Source organism: Equus asinus, chromosome 12 (genome assembly GCF_041296235.1).
Source record: "Equus asinus isolate D_3611 breed Donkey chromosome 12, EquAss-T2T_v2, whole genome shotgun sequence".
NCBI lineage: Eukaryota > Metazoa > Chordata > Mammalia > Perissodactyla > Equidae > Equus > Equus asinus.
Genome location: NC_091801.1, coordinates 82,366,518 through 82,381,459, shown reverse-complemented (window position 1 = coordinate 82,381,459; position 14,942 = coordinate 82,366,518). Strand labels below are relative to the sequence as shown.

General features: G+C 41.7%; 1 protein-coding gene across 23 annotated transcripts in view; it reads left to right on the top strand.

Annotated features, from left to right (window-relative positions):
- Nucleotides 1–14,942, top strand: part of PTK2 (protein tyrosine kinase 2) — a 278,805-nt gene that overhangs the window by 214,878 nt on the left and 48,985 nt on the right. For all 23 annotated transcript variants that reach the window (XM_070481680.1, XM_070481679.1, XM_070481677.1 and 20 more), the window contains 2 exons: nucleotides 1,088–1,177; nucleotides 4,062–4,266. In XM_070481680.1, coding sequence (XP_070337781.1) covers nucleotides 1,088–1,177; nucleotides 4,062–4,266 — 295 coding nt within the window. The remainder of the gene's footprint in view (nucleotides 1–1,087; nucleotides 1,178–4,061; nucleotides 4,267–14,942) is intronic.

Sequence of the window (14,942 nt, the reverse complement as noted above, 5' to 3'; positions counted from 1 at the left end):
GTCACTGTTCCTCCCTTCCTCCGTGGCACTGGGCATGTATTCAGTGTTACACCTCGTACCGTGTGGGAGTAGACTCTCCTTCTACCTTTTAGAGTTAGAATTCCTTCAGGAAGGGTACTCTGGGGTATCGTCCTGTAACCCAGCGGTTGAAGGATGTTCAGTGAGGTGATGAGTTGCTTCCTGTGTGGCACAAAGGGAAGTGTTTAGGCCTCTAAAGAGGGACTCCCCTTTTCATTCCACTACCCCCTCGTGCTCTTCACATACTGATGAAGGTACAGCCAGTCCTCATTATTCGTGGCTTCCGTATTTGTACATTTGCCTATTCACTAAAATTTGTAACTCCCCAAATCAGTACTCACTGCTTGTGTAGTCATGTGTGGACATGCACGGAGCAGTAGGAAATGTGTATGTGTTTCAGCTGGAGGATGGAGGCGGCAGGAGCAGTACGGCACCAGGCGAGCACCTCCAGCTCTGGGCCAGCTGGATGGGTCTCAATCCCAATTCTGGCACCTGGTAGTGGGGCAGCCTTCAGACTAAACACACCTGAACCTTGTTTCCTAAAGAAAAGCGAACCTGTCAGGATAAGTTGCTTAATTTAGGGTTTAAGATTAGAATCTTAATTCTAATGTGAGATGTGCGTATGTATGCACATATTTCCCCTAGGACCAGTGATTCGTCGTTCGAGGCGACTTTATTGAACATGACTACCCCAAATGAGAATCTACCGTATGTCATTAGCAGGCCATTTCTAAAGCAAGCATTCCACCCTACAGAATGGGGTCTCATCGGGGAAATCGTGAAGCCCTTCCTAACTGACCTGCAAGCTAAAACCTGCAGTTACCTGGGGCTCCCTCTCAGAGAAGGACACCGATGTTTTCTCTCCCTACCCCAGTCTAACCACTCATGACCCCCAGATGACCTCAGAACATCAAGGAAATGAAAAGTAGTTCTCCCAAAGAAATGGAAAGTCCAAGGAATTGAATATTTAAAGATTTTTATTTTGATGCTAAAAATCTTAGCTAGGGATAACTGTTAGACTCTTCAGCAGATAACAAGGAAAATTTACCTTCTAAAATTAATCTTCTAGCTTCCAAAGGAAAATTGCCTATTAAATGGATGGCTCCAGAGTCAATCAATTTTCGACGTTTTACCTCAGCTAGTGATGTATGGATGTTTGGTGAGTATTTTGAACAGTTTTGGGTTTTTTTCATTGTATTTTATATATATTCCATTCGATAAACTTAGCATTATCTCTTTTCAGAATGTGTGGTTATTTTACCTGACCATCTCTTTCACCGAACTTCCTCTTTGGTTCATTTGACAGTCATTGAGCATATACTGTGCGCCAGCTTCCAGGTGTGGCTTCTGTAATGCTCCGCTGTTCTGAATCTCCAGCGCCTTCTGTCAGTCTCCCTTTTTGTTTCCCTGCCATCTCTTCCTCTGTGACAGGGAGATACCTGTTTCCTTTCTTTCTCTCTCTCTTTGCCATCCCATTCACTCCTCTTATATGAATGACTTGAACTAGTTAACTTGTCCATCTGTTTCTATGATAGCACCTCAAATCTGGACTATCTCAAGTTGTGCTTCATCTCTTTATTCTGGAATCTGACCTCCTTCCTGTCTTGTCTCAAGGCTTGAAAGTTGGCTCTTGCGTTTTCTGTAGCTTTTCCTCCTTTGATGTCTACTCCGTCCCTGCCTGCCTGCTCCGAGTCAGTGGCTGTCATCCTCCTCTTTCTGCTCTGTGGATTATTGCAGTACCTCCCAACCTGTGTGAAAATGTGCCTCTCATTCATTCTGCACTACTTACTCCAACTACTTTATCCAGATTTTAAAAGTGCTCCCCCTTTTTCGTATGTAGGACACTCGCTCCCCTGCCCCACCATTCCGAGTTCACTTCTCCCTGGAGCACCTTATCCATACACCCTCTCCTCCAGTTAATTCTGTCTAACTGTCAAGGTCGCCTGAAATGTCCCCTCTTCCATGAAGCCCTATGGAGCAGGTGAATCATCCAGATATGAACTCCCTTCCTCTGCACTCCCTGTATTTTCTCTTTGTCATAACACTCACATGTTATCTTGTGAATAGTCTTATGTGCGTATTTTCTCTGCTAGATTTTATACTACTTCAGAAGAGATGCCCTGTTAATGTATCCTTTTTCCCTATAAATAAAGATAACCTTATATATCTGGAGTATGTGTTCTTATTTTTCCTTCTGTTCAGTTGCTGTTGATTTTTAATAACCATTTAATGCTCTAATTGACATTCATAAAGGAAGGAGCTTTTCAGTACAGCAGAAAATAGTGTGATTAGAAAAGACTCTGGAGTCCAATTGATGTGGCTTCAAATCCCCAGACCTGGCTTATTAGCAGTGTGACCCAGAGAGCAAGTTACTTATCCTCTCAAGGACATTTCATATTTCAAAGTTGAAGATACCTGTTTTTTCACATTTTAACGTTTCTGGAACTGAGGTGGTTGTCAGTCAGTGGTATTGTACAGTTAGTGTTGGCTGGGGGTGTGTTGTATGTGGTTACCTTGCCAACACTCATGTGGACTTCGTTTTGTTCATTTTGGTTTTGCTTTCTTGTCTGAATGAGTTTCAAAGAGCTCTTTGGTAAGAATAACATAATTCTAAGAGGTGACAAAGGATTATATCATAGTTTAGGTGACAGCATTTTCCCCCTTTCTTGGTCGTATAAAATAAGGGTGTATCTTATAATCAGTGACATATTAGATAGGATAAAATACAGTGTTTAAGGAAATCTAAAGTGTGAAGATTAAGGAAAACATATATAAATCTCAAAGAAGGGTGCCAGAGACACATTAAGATCTTAAGAAATGATACCCAATGTTATTATTACTGAAAATGTTGTCATAATTTCTGGGGAGAAAAGCAGAACTAAGGCATTCACTCTTTACTTTGAAATTACTGGACTTTCGGCTAATTTCAGAATCTAATTCACAATAATATAATATGCCTTGCCTGCCTTGAGGCACATGTCATTTTAGGTACTGAAAATGCAAAAATAAAGTTACGATTCCTCTCCTCAAGGCACCACTTACACAGTGTACATTTGTGATGGAAATAGAGATGAGATTTTCCCAGGGGTGAATCAGGAAAAACATATAGAAGAACTCACAAGTGTACCAAAAAAGAGGAGAATCAGTAAAGAAGAAAAAGAGGATTAAATACAGAGAATTTAACACAAGCGAAGGCACGTTTGTGGCACGTTCAGGGGTGGCAAGATCTCCAGAGTGGCCGCAGTGCCAAGTGACGGTTAGAAGCTACGAGGAGAAAACCGCCCGCTGCTCACGCCAGCCTGCTCTCTTGGTTCCCTTGTGGTTGTGTCACATGGTTGTCATTCTCAGTTGTAGATTGTATTTGCTTGTTTATTTTAAAGGTGAATGTGCAGGTGTTGTTGAGAAGTTACTGAGTAAGTATGTGATTGTCAAACGCGAGTAGACTTTGAGGTTGATTGTGGAGTTTGTGGGCGCGATTGCTGCAACCCAGAGAAGTTCCAGACTTTCCTGTGGGAAACACACTGGCTGATTAATGGATAAACCCAATAATAATGCCATTGTGCACGCTAGGCAAGGACGGGCCAGCGTTGCCACGGGAAATCTTTGAAGGAATCTGGGAACATTCTAAAAGTGTAAGACTTAAATTTTAGGATTTTTTTCGTTAGGCCCCTGGTCAGCTGCTGTACTCACAAGCAGGTTGGACTGAAGTAGAAGGAAATTGCAAATTCATTCAGCTTTTTGAACTGGTTCGTGAAGCATCACTGTAGATGGTGGGTCATTTTCTGATAGAGAATTTTTAGAGAAATAAACCTCTTATAAAAATTGGGTTTTTTCCTTGATAACATTTAATATTTCATTATTCACACATTAAACTAGTATTACTGTTCTTATTTTATAACCGAGTTAATTGCTGCTTTGTTTAGCTGATTTGCCCAAAATCACACAGCTGGTACTTTCGTGCCAACTAGGAAGTGACTCCTGAAACCTAGGAATTAGCCTCTTCCTGCGAAGTTCACTGCTGTGTTTTCATTCCCGCTTCACAGGTGTATGTATGTGGGAGATACTGATGCATGGTGTGAAGCCTTTTCAAGGAGTGAAGAACAATGATGTGATCGGTCGAATTGAGAATGGGGAAAGATTACCAATGCCTCCAAATTGCCCTCCTACCCTCTACAGCCTTATGACGAAATGCTGGGCCTATGACCCCAGCAGACGGCCCCGATTCACTGAGCTCAAAGCTCAGCTCAGGTAGGAGTGGGGGGAGAGAGGGCCCGGGGCTGGGGCAGGCTTGTGCTGCTTCTCCTCTGTTGCAGTAATAGCATTTCAAGGTCATTTTATCAGTACGTCTAAGGCTAACCTACTTCTTGGGCAAACATAATTACTTTTTTAATTGATTTGTGTTTATTTATACCTTGCTAGAATCTTAAGTAGATTATATCTTAAAATCTTAATAGATTTCAAATTATAATCAAATCTCTCTCCCCTAACTTCTAACTGACTTAGCATGGCTTGCAAGGTCCATAATAATTTAGTCCCTAATTTACCTCTCCAATCCCTTTTCTCACAACTCCTTCATCCCCCCGATACTTAAGCTCTGGCGACACCTAACTATTTAAAATTCCCCCAGCACAACTCACTGCCTTTCACTAGCCATTCTCTCCGAGAAATGCCTTCCCCCGCCATAGCCACCTGATAAACTCCTGCTCAGTCCTCAGAATCCAGCTCAGATGTTACCTCCTTCAGGAAACTAGCCTAATCACCTCTGCCCCCAAAGAGATAGCCAGTCCTTCGGCACCTTTTCAGTACTCTGTTACTATAGTTAAAACATCCACGTCGCCCGTTCAGCTGCCATTTTGTGGCTCCTGCTTTGTGCCGGACGCTGTTAGACCCAAATCTCTAGCAGCTCCCAGTCGACTCCGCCTCCTGGCCTGGAGAGTTTCTCGTTTGCTTGTCTGTGTCCCCAGCCAGACTCAAATCTGTGGGCATCACTGTGTCTTACTCATTTCTGTAGCCCTGGTACGGAACTCCGGACTCAATAAATGCGATAAACAGTTGTTGAATTAAAGTCTAGATTGTGCTTAATACTTTAATGAACAAGATATTTTCATATAATATGCATGGGGAGCTTAATTGTATAAGCAGCCAACCAACACCATGGTTTAACGTGTGCTGTATCACTTTCATATTTGGGGTACTTCCCTGATTTTATGTGAGATTTTTTTTTTATTTGCTATACTTTAGTCTTTTTTCATAAAAATTATGAAATATCAGGGTCCAGAAGACCCTGACAGCTCATCTGGCCCAGCCGTATCCCCCAGTGCTTGACCTTCTCTAAACTTCCTCTAGCCTCACCTCATCTTCAGGCAGCTCAACCTGCAAGACAAGTTTCCTCACAGGGAGAATGTTCCAAGAAAAATTAAAGCCGATAGGTAGAAATAGAAGAGGGTCATCCGGTCAGCAGCTGTTTGCTGAGCACCTACTTTGTTCTAAGTTAGGTTCTATGGATTCAGAAGTGAACAGAACACCAACTTGCCCCCAGAGTCTGAAGCCCGGTGAGGAGACAGCCAGCAGTGCTCAGCATGCAGGGAGAGCATGCAGGGAGAGCATGCTGGGAGAGGCCCCCCACAGCCGGGCCCAGCTCTCTGGAGCCCGGAGAACAACTCTGCCTCGCACGTGATGGGCTTTCAAGTGTTTCTAGACAGCTCTCTTCAAGCTAAAAATTTCCCGTTTCTTAATTCTTATACAACTTAATTAGGTATGCTCTCACTATTAGAGCTGGATTTTCAAGGTGCTTTATTTCATGTTTTGCTCATAAATTTTTTTTGTTCCCCTTGATCTTTCTTTGGAAGTAGACAGAGTCTGTCCTTGAAATTTCTTCCTTCTCTGATAACAGTTCCGTCTACTTGCCTCCCTGTGTCTCACTGATCTGCTGTTTCTCTGCCATTACTATGAGTATTGACCACATTTCTGTTTTCAGCCGCCTCCTCCTTTCTGTCAGGACGCTTTCCAGATTATCTTAACCATTCTTGTGGCTTTGCTTCTCACCTCTGTCTGTCTTTAGCTTCCATCTTGCCCTTTTCTCACAGTCCCAAACCTGCGTTTTAAATTGCCACTGGACATCGTGTTTATCCTAAAGCAAATCTGTTACCTTCTCCTCTCAGCCAGCTCTTGCCCCTCACCTTCCTGGGTTGTAGCGGTGCCTTTATCTTCATCTCCATCTTGGAATCATCAGGAATTCCTCGCAGCCCCCCCAGCTGACTAGCTGGAGAGCCGTCAGTGCAGTGTCTGTAGGGCCGCTCCCTCCTCGCCCTCTCCACCTGGACCCTCCTCCCGTCTGTCTGGCATAACTTCTTAGTCAGTCTTCCTGAAACATCGCTATGGAACAGTAAATCCTTTGCTCAGAACAACTGGCAGTGGGTCCTGTCGCTCCCCGTGTTAGGGAGAGGCTTCCAGAGCAGCATCTAAGACTCCTTCCGTTATGGCCCCACGCTGTCTCTCCATCCCTTTCTCACACCATGGCCAAACTAACCCAGCCTCTCAGCCTGGAATGCCTCCTTCTCCACCTGGTGAAATCCTACCCATCTTTCTTGGCTTCTTTCATGCACTGGCTCTTCTGTGATTTCACAGCTGACTATCCTGTGCCCTCAGGGTCGCCAGCGCACCTTGTTCTTGTCGTGCTCATCCTTCGCTGCCGCAGGTAGCTATGTGCCGTGTTCACCTCACTTCCCCACACACTGTGAGACCATGATAGCTGAGCCTGGTGCTAGTCACTGGGCATGATGACCAAACACTTTTCCTGCCCTCGAGGAGCTCACAGTCTAGTATGTCTCATCCCCTACTAGACTGAAGCTCCTTGAGGACAGGGATCGTCATACTCTCCTCGGTGTTGCCCGCACCTCCAGGCCAGGAGCCTGGACACAGGAAGGGGTCAGATAGCCACTGAGTTCATTGCTGAGTGCATATAAGTAAATTCGCTCCAAAAACTACCCGAGACGAAGTTTTAGAGCTAAATATAATTATTTTATATATGTACACACATATATATACATATAATATAATGTACTTAGACTCTAATTTATGGATATCTTCTTGTGCACAATTAATACTGGTCATTGAGCATTAATTTATTTTGTATCGTTCTGTTTTAATCAGAAATAGAGTTTAACTTTGCATTTTGAACATGTACAATATGGCTACCAATTAGGCCAATAAAATTTAATTTCATAATATAATGGCTTGCTTGGACGTTTATATGTAACAATGTGTCACAGTAATTAAATAGGCTCTTTGATTGAGTTTTTCAGAGTTTTTGTCATAGCCAAGATTTTAATAAAGCAGTTAAAACCATTTTCCAAATCCCATTCTCCTTGTCCACCTTAGAAGGGAATATTGCAAATAGACTCGAATTACTGTGGGGTTCCACTCGTCTTTGACTGAGCCATGTATGTGTTTTTACCACGTTGTACGTTGAGAAAGTGGCTCTCAGGATGAACTTCCTTAGGCCAAGTTGTAAAGTACTCGGGTCCTATTTCCACGGGTTGATCTCTGTGACTCAGGGCCTGTCCTCCCTGCATCCTGTTTTCTTATTCATAGATGTGACTTCTTGAGAAGTGGAATGGGCTTAACCTTTAGGTGGCCTATTAGCAAGTGTAAAAAATTCCTCAATAGGAATATTTTACGGTGACCTAGAGTGAAAATTTCTCATGCACACTGGCATTTTGTACTGTGTGACTGACAGCTTATAAGAGTGTACTAAACATTTTTTGAATGAAAAAATCATTTAATCCCTGGTTAACTGAGTTAATTCTTTGGTAGATACTGTGCCAAGGAAACCACAATAAACAGCTTGAGTATCTGCCCTTTTGGAGCTTAAACTCAAAAATACTATTTCCCAGCAGTACTCTACTTGACTGAAGCTATTTGTGCCACTATAAAAAAAAGATGGTCGGTTTTATCTCAGTTTAGGGAAATGTTTTAAGTTAGTGTGCAGTTTCTTAAATCCTTTTTAGGCAAATGAGATCAATAAACAAACTTATCAATTTAAAGTTTGATACCATAATTTTTGTATTTTTTTAAACGTTTTATTGACGTACAAAGATGTGAACATATAAACATGCCAAGAAGTAAACAGCTCATTGAATTTTCACAAATTGGGCACACCCATGCAGCCAGCATCCAGAACAAGAAAAGAACACTGCCAGCACCCCAGAAACCCTGACGCCCGTTTCCAATTGCCATTCACCCTCCAAGGGTAACCACTAACCATAGATTGGTTCTGCCCATTTTTGAGCTTTATGTAAATGGTATCATTCAGTATGTACTTTTTTGTTTATGGTTTATTTTGCTTGTGTAGTGTGAGATCATCCATTTTATTCAGGTAGTTATACTTCATTCTCATTGCTGTGTATTGTTCCATTGGTGAATATACTATAGTTTATCCATTCTACTACTGGCGGAAATTGGGATACTTTCCAGGGTGGGGCTGTCGGGACTCTTGCCGTCTGGACATAGTAGTGAGTGTCTTTTGGGGAGCGTATGTACGGGAACTTCAGCCGGGGTAAATCTAGGAGTCAGCGGGATGCACAAGTTTACCTTCATTAGATACTGCCGCTTTCCCAAAGTGGATATTCCAATTTATTGCTCCCAGCAGTGAATGAAAGCTCCGGTTGCTCCAACCGTAGTTTGTTTCTGAGCCTGCCGTTCTCACATATGATGGTCAGATAAAAGAATGTAAGTGATATATAAACAATTTACTTGAACTTCTCTCTTCTCAAGAACACTGACCTAGTAAGTACCGCCTTGGAAGATGGCCCGTGATCTTCAGTTGGTCTTCTGGCACTGAGCTCTCTGGGGATCCTTTAGAACTAATGCGATGTGTGCTGACACACGTCTCCATCGTCTGCAGTTAGCTTTACTAGTTAAAACACTAAAAACCAACATTTGCTGAGCACTTTCTTTGCCAGGCATTGTGCCATGAACTTTCACACGTGATTTCATCTTGATCCTCACAGTCCTTGACGATGTAGGAAGGATTATCATCATCAGTTTACAAATGAGGAAACTGAAGCTGTAAGGTTAGGCAGCTGCCCTGAGGTCACAGCTGGAAGTCAAGGCAAGTCCACCTGAGTCCCTGGCTTAGGCTGTCAGCTGTCATGCTATGTGCCTTGATTTGAGACGTGGCCAGGAGTCATTAAGTGCTTCATTTTAGGATTATGACTGGTGAGCAAGTTGTTAATATTGTTTAGTTAAAAAGGAAAAAGGAAAAAATGTTATTACAAGGAATTCCTGCAGCTGGTTTTCTCACATTTGTTTGAGTAGCAACCAGAGAAAGTCCCCAAAAAGAAGCGCAGCATCACCGATATATGCATGGGAGCCCCTACCAAGACTTTGAAGGGTGACACGATTTCAGTGTGTTAGCTTCAAAATATTTGTCCTTTTCATTATATTTGTCTTGTCACATCTTAAGCATGTCGCATTTTGCTGTTCTGGCCCTCTGGAATCCCAGATACAGTGGGGAGCAGGTTGAGAAGTTTTCGGTGAGGCTGAATCTCTCCAGGGGTGAGCTGAAGCAAACTAGAGGCAAGCCACGTGAGTGTGTGTTGGCCAGAGTCTGCAGCCACCTGCTGTGGACTCATCCTGTGTACGTAATACATAGCCTTGTCTCCAGCTTGGGTCTTGGGGTGGGGGGTATTTGAGGGTGATGTTTGTTTCTTATTTTAACTTAGTATTATCATGTTTGCTTCTTAACTTTATCATAGAAAGCTGGCCTTTGAGAGATCGGTTTGGTCAGGGCTGTAAGTTAGCTTGGAATTGCTGCAGCCACAAATTTTTTTTTTTCATATTACATCTCAGTATCATACCCAAGTGAGTTACAAAGCATCTCAGGACACAAACTGTATTTCAGTTGATCTGTGAGGTTGCTAGTTCGAGCTAGCAGCACCTGTAGAGTAAGGGGAGGGGGGGCGGTAGGGGGCAGCATGCATGCATGTGTGTGTGTGTAACCTACATAAGTATAAGCACAGAGACCACTTGAGTTTGGAGGAGTTTAACCTGGTGTTTAGAGGGGTACATCTTGTATGAAGGTTAGAGTTTAAAAAGAAGTTTTGAAAGGCTGTGTGGCCTTGGGCAGGTGACTTAGCGTCCCTGCGAGAGCAGGCTCACAAACCCTCCCTGTGGTCTAGTTTCAGGATTAAATGCACTTATTGTCCACAAAGCTTTCATAGTGCAGGGCTAGCGGCGGGCACACAATGTGAGGGCTACTCTAATAGTAGGAACAGCAAAGCTTTTTCTGCAGATCCAGAGGAACCTGGAGATCTTAGAGTACAGAAAAATGATCAGTTACTGTTAAAGAAAAATCTGGTTATTTGAATTTAAAAGTGTTAGCTATTGTTATCCAGATGCCAAAATACAAAGCACATCTTGTTGACATTTTATAGATGTGTTATGGAGACATGGAATTTAAAATTGTAATCTGTGAACAGCACCTTAAAGTTTTTAAAATCTTTTTTGATTCTTCATTTATCCTAAAGTGTGAACTCTAAATTAAAAGCTCTAGATCTGACATGGGGAAGGAGAACAGGTTAGTGGTTACCAGAGGGGAAAGGGAGGGTGTGGGCAAAAGGGTAAAGCAGCACATATTTATGGTGACAGATAAAAACTAGACTATTGGTGGTGAACACGATGCAGTCTATACAGAAACTGAAATACAATAGTGTACACCTGAAATTTACACAATGTTGTAAGCCAGTATGACCTCAATTTAAATAAAAAGCTTTAGGCTTGATTAATGACATGAGGATACTGTGCTTCTTCACTGCATGTTTTTTTTTAAAGTGATTTTGTATTAGCTTCCAAGATTCCTTTCAAAGGTGGTGTCTGCATTCCTCCTTAGTCATCATCCCAGTATTTTCCTTCTCACTGCTATCCTGTTTGGTCTAGATAATATCTAGGAAAGTAATATGTTTCTCAATTATCCCTGTATACATCTTAAAATGTTCACAGCATCTGAACTTTAAGGGGTTATTGGGCGGTGCGGGGTCCTTAACCTTCCCAGTAATAAAAAGTAAATAGTAAATCTAAATGTAACAGGACTTTACTGTAAAATTTAAATTGTTTCCACTAAAATTACATCTTAACTGTTTCTTATCTAAGGATAATTCTTACTCTTCATTGGTTCCCACCCACACATAGATGATCAGAGCTTCGTAAGTACATCTCTGTTGTAGTTGCACCTCCGCAATTTGGTTTTATGTGAAGTGAACAAATTTCTAGTGAATTCTGGTGAGATTTAAACTTGCATTTCATAAAAATTAGTCCTTCGTACTTATGTGCCTTCACAGATCATTTTTACATGGATTCCCTTATTTGAGTTCGAGACAGTTCTTAAGGATGAGTTATTACTGCCCTTTCCACTTGACTACCTGAGGCTTGGACGTCGTGTGCCTTGTTCTGGATTGTGCAGCTAACAAAGGGTCGACCCAGGATCCTGGGCCCCTTTCTCCTAACTTCAAGACAGTGTTCGTTCTTGTCTGTTTACCACACGTGCCCCTCCTCACTGATTGGGTCTCTGGCTGCCCCACCCCACCTGTATTTCTCCATGCTCTCTTCACTTCCCCTCACTTGTCTTATGTTAAGAAAGAACTCTGACTAGATGTTTACATTTCAGCTGTAATTCGTATGTTTACTGTTTACAATCTGAACTCCACCCTCAGAACCCGCAGTGAGATCCTCAGACTTCTCCCATTCGCTACCATAATTCCTTCCCTTCAATTCTGTTTCTGTTACCGTTTTTGTTTTCTTTCTAGTTGTTGTTAATTTCCCTTCACTGAATTTTCTCTCCGGGATTATTACCTAAAAACATCAAGGAAGGGTGGAACAGACATGACTGTCTCTCCATCTCTGGACAGTGAAGGATCAGTGGCTCTAGGTGGTTCCTCCTCTTTGTCCGTTTACAGAGGGACAGAGAAATGAGGTTGGATGGAGGGATACAGGAAACAGATGGAGAAACATTGGCTCCCTATCGGTCACAAACTAACATGCCCCTACAGCCTAGCTGGGAGAGAAGCAGAAGTCCTCTGTGGTCCGTTCATTAGTTCTTGGCTGAGAGGGACTGGCGCTTGGAAGCCAGCACCTCCCACACCTCTTTCTCTTAACCCCCCAAATTTGCATTTTAGCACTACCTTTTGCATTATATTTTTAGGGATTACAATATACATCTGTAACTTTTCAGAGTCTACTTAGAGTTTAATAATTGTACTTTACTTAAAATGTAGAAACTTTGCAACCATGAAGGTCCATTTACCACCACGTCACTCCTTTCATGCTTTAGATGTCCTATATGTATTGTATTAACATATGCTGGTAACCTCACAAAATAAGATTCTATGTTGTACTGTAAATAATATTTTAGAGAAAGTACGGAAAGAGTCTTTTATATGTAACCCTATACAGTGTTCTTCATTCTTTCCTGAAGATCTTTCTTCCATTTGGTTTCCTGTCCGCCAGAAGAACTTCTTTAGCATAGGTCTGTTGGTGAATTCTATTTGTTTTTTTAATCTTACAATGAATTGAACTTAATTTCATTGGACATAAAATTCTGAGTTGACAGCATTTTTCTGTTTTTTCTTTTAGCACTTTAAAGCTGTTCTGCCACTATCTTCAGACCTCTGTTATTTCTAATGAGCTGTCGCTGGGCTTTGAAATGATTGTTCCTCTGCATGTCATGTGATGTGTCGTTTTTCTCCTGACTGCTTCCACGATTTTCTCTGTGGTTTTCAGTAGTTTAACTGGATGTGCTTGGGTGTGGTTTTCTTTGTACTGATCGTATTGGGGTTCACTGAACATCTTGAATCTGTAAATGTCTTTGACCATTATTTCTTCAGCTATTTTTTCTGCTCCATTTTCTCACTTCTTATCAAACTCCAGTTCCATGTATGTTAAACCTTTTGATATGTTCTTCAGGTCCTAGAGTTCTGTTCTTTTTCTTTTTTTACCCAATCTTTTTTTCTAAGTCCCTCAGATTGGATAATTTTTATTGACTTATCTTCACGTCCCCTTACTCTTGTGTCATCTCCATCCTACTGATCCTCTGATTCTTTGGAGATTTTATTTCAGATATTGTATTTTTCCTTATAGAATTTTCATTTGGCTCTTTTTAATAGTTTATATTTTTATGCTGACATTCCCTGTCTTTTCATTAATTATGAACAAACTTTTCTTTATGTCCATGAATATGATAGCTCTCTAAAGTGCTTGCCTGCTGAATCCAACTTCTGAGTCATTTTTGGAGTAGACCTACTTGAGATTTTTTTTCCCCTTGAGAATTGATCACATTTCCATGTTTATTTGTATGTTGAGTAATTTTAGATTATGTCCCCGACATTGTGATTGATTTATTGCAGAAACTCTGGATTCAGTTACATTCCTCTAAAGAGTGGTTGGTTGGTTGCTTGGTTGGTTTGTTGTTTTAGCAGGCAGTTCTCTTGGCTGGTCTCAAATTGCAAACTGTCTTTACATGCTGTGGGCAGCAGCTCAGATCTCCATTTAGTTCTCTTAGCCTCAGCTAGGCTGCTTAGAGCCTGCCCTAAACGTGCAAGCTTCCAGGGTCAGCTGGAGATTGGGCAGAATTTATACTCAGAATCTGAAGCACCCCCACCCTGGCTTTCTTCTTCCTGGGATGTCCCCCCTCAGTTTCCACCAGCTGTGGTGACCCAAACTCAGTTGTCTGGTTCTTCAAACTAGTATGACTGGAGCCTGCTTTCTGGCTAATGGCCATTAAAAAGTGAAGACTCGCGCAGGGCTATTCCCTTCCTCCTTGTGTCAGCTCCCTGCAGAACCGGACTGCTCTCACTTGCCCTCCTGTGCTGTCACTCTCCCTTGCTATCTGCAAGAGGCTTGGTCAAATACGAGCTTCTCGAACTCGCCAGGAATAGAAAGATAGCCCTTTTAAAGTAAGATTTTAAAATAAATCACTTTTTTTAATGCAATTGTGAGGTGGATAACACCACAACCAAACAAAAGTGCATTATTTCCTACAGTTTGAGATACATAATAAGAGAGAAATATGGTTTTGATGAATTTGTGAAGCCAGATGTCCAGTCTGCTGTGTCTATTTATAAGAGAAAAAGACCAGAGGCGTATATTGGAACACTGTTGTTGTGGCATTTAGCCACTAGGTCAGCCACTTACAAATATGCCATCCCCAGCTTCATCTTAAGTCTCCAGACTTGTTTTCTGCAAAGATACCAGGGGCCGTTTTTTGTTAAAAGGTCAATTCCATTCCTTTGTGGTGAGGCAATGTTGGATAATTATAAGAGATTAGCTTTCAAACTGGTATTCCCATGAACTTGCCAAAACAAGCCATTTCCCTCTTGGCTTTTTTTCCTTCTGATTTCTTCCTGCTCTTTCTCTGGGTATTTTCCAAATTAGCTTAAGTCGCTGTGAACCCAGACTCATTTTATGTCCAAAGCAAACTTCGTGATGCCATCATAAAATTAGTATGTTTAGGGAACCAGAGTCCAATCTTTAAAAAAAAAAAAGGTTATTTAAGTGAAGAGTATTTCTTATATTTAAAAGAAAAAATGTTTTATAGTTTCAAAGAAAAGAATAGTACTATAGTCACTTTCAGAAAAAATGCTACAGAAATGAAATAGAGAAAATCAATCATTTCTTTCCTAGTAGTATGTAAGGCCAGTGAAAGTACAGAACTAACATTTACTTGAAAATTTTGCTTTGTTTCACATACTTTATTTCTCCATCCTAACAATGGCTGGGACAGGCGATGTTCTCATTTGCGAATGAGGAAGCAAGCTGAAATGGCAAGGCTGCCTGTGCTTACATAGGCCGCAGAGATGCAGCTCATAGCTGTGCCCTTTCTTTTGGGACGGCGTGAACAGCTCGATTTTCAACCACTCAGGGCTGAGTGG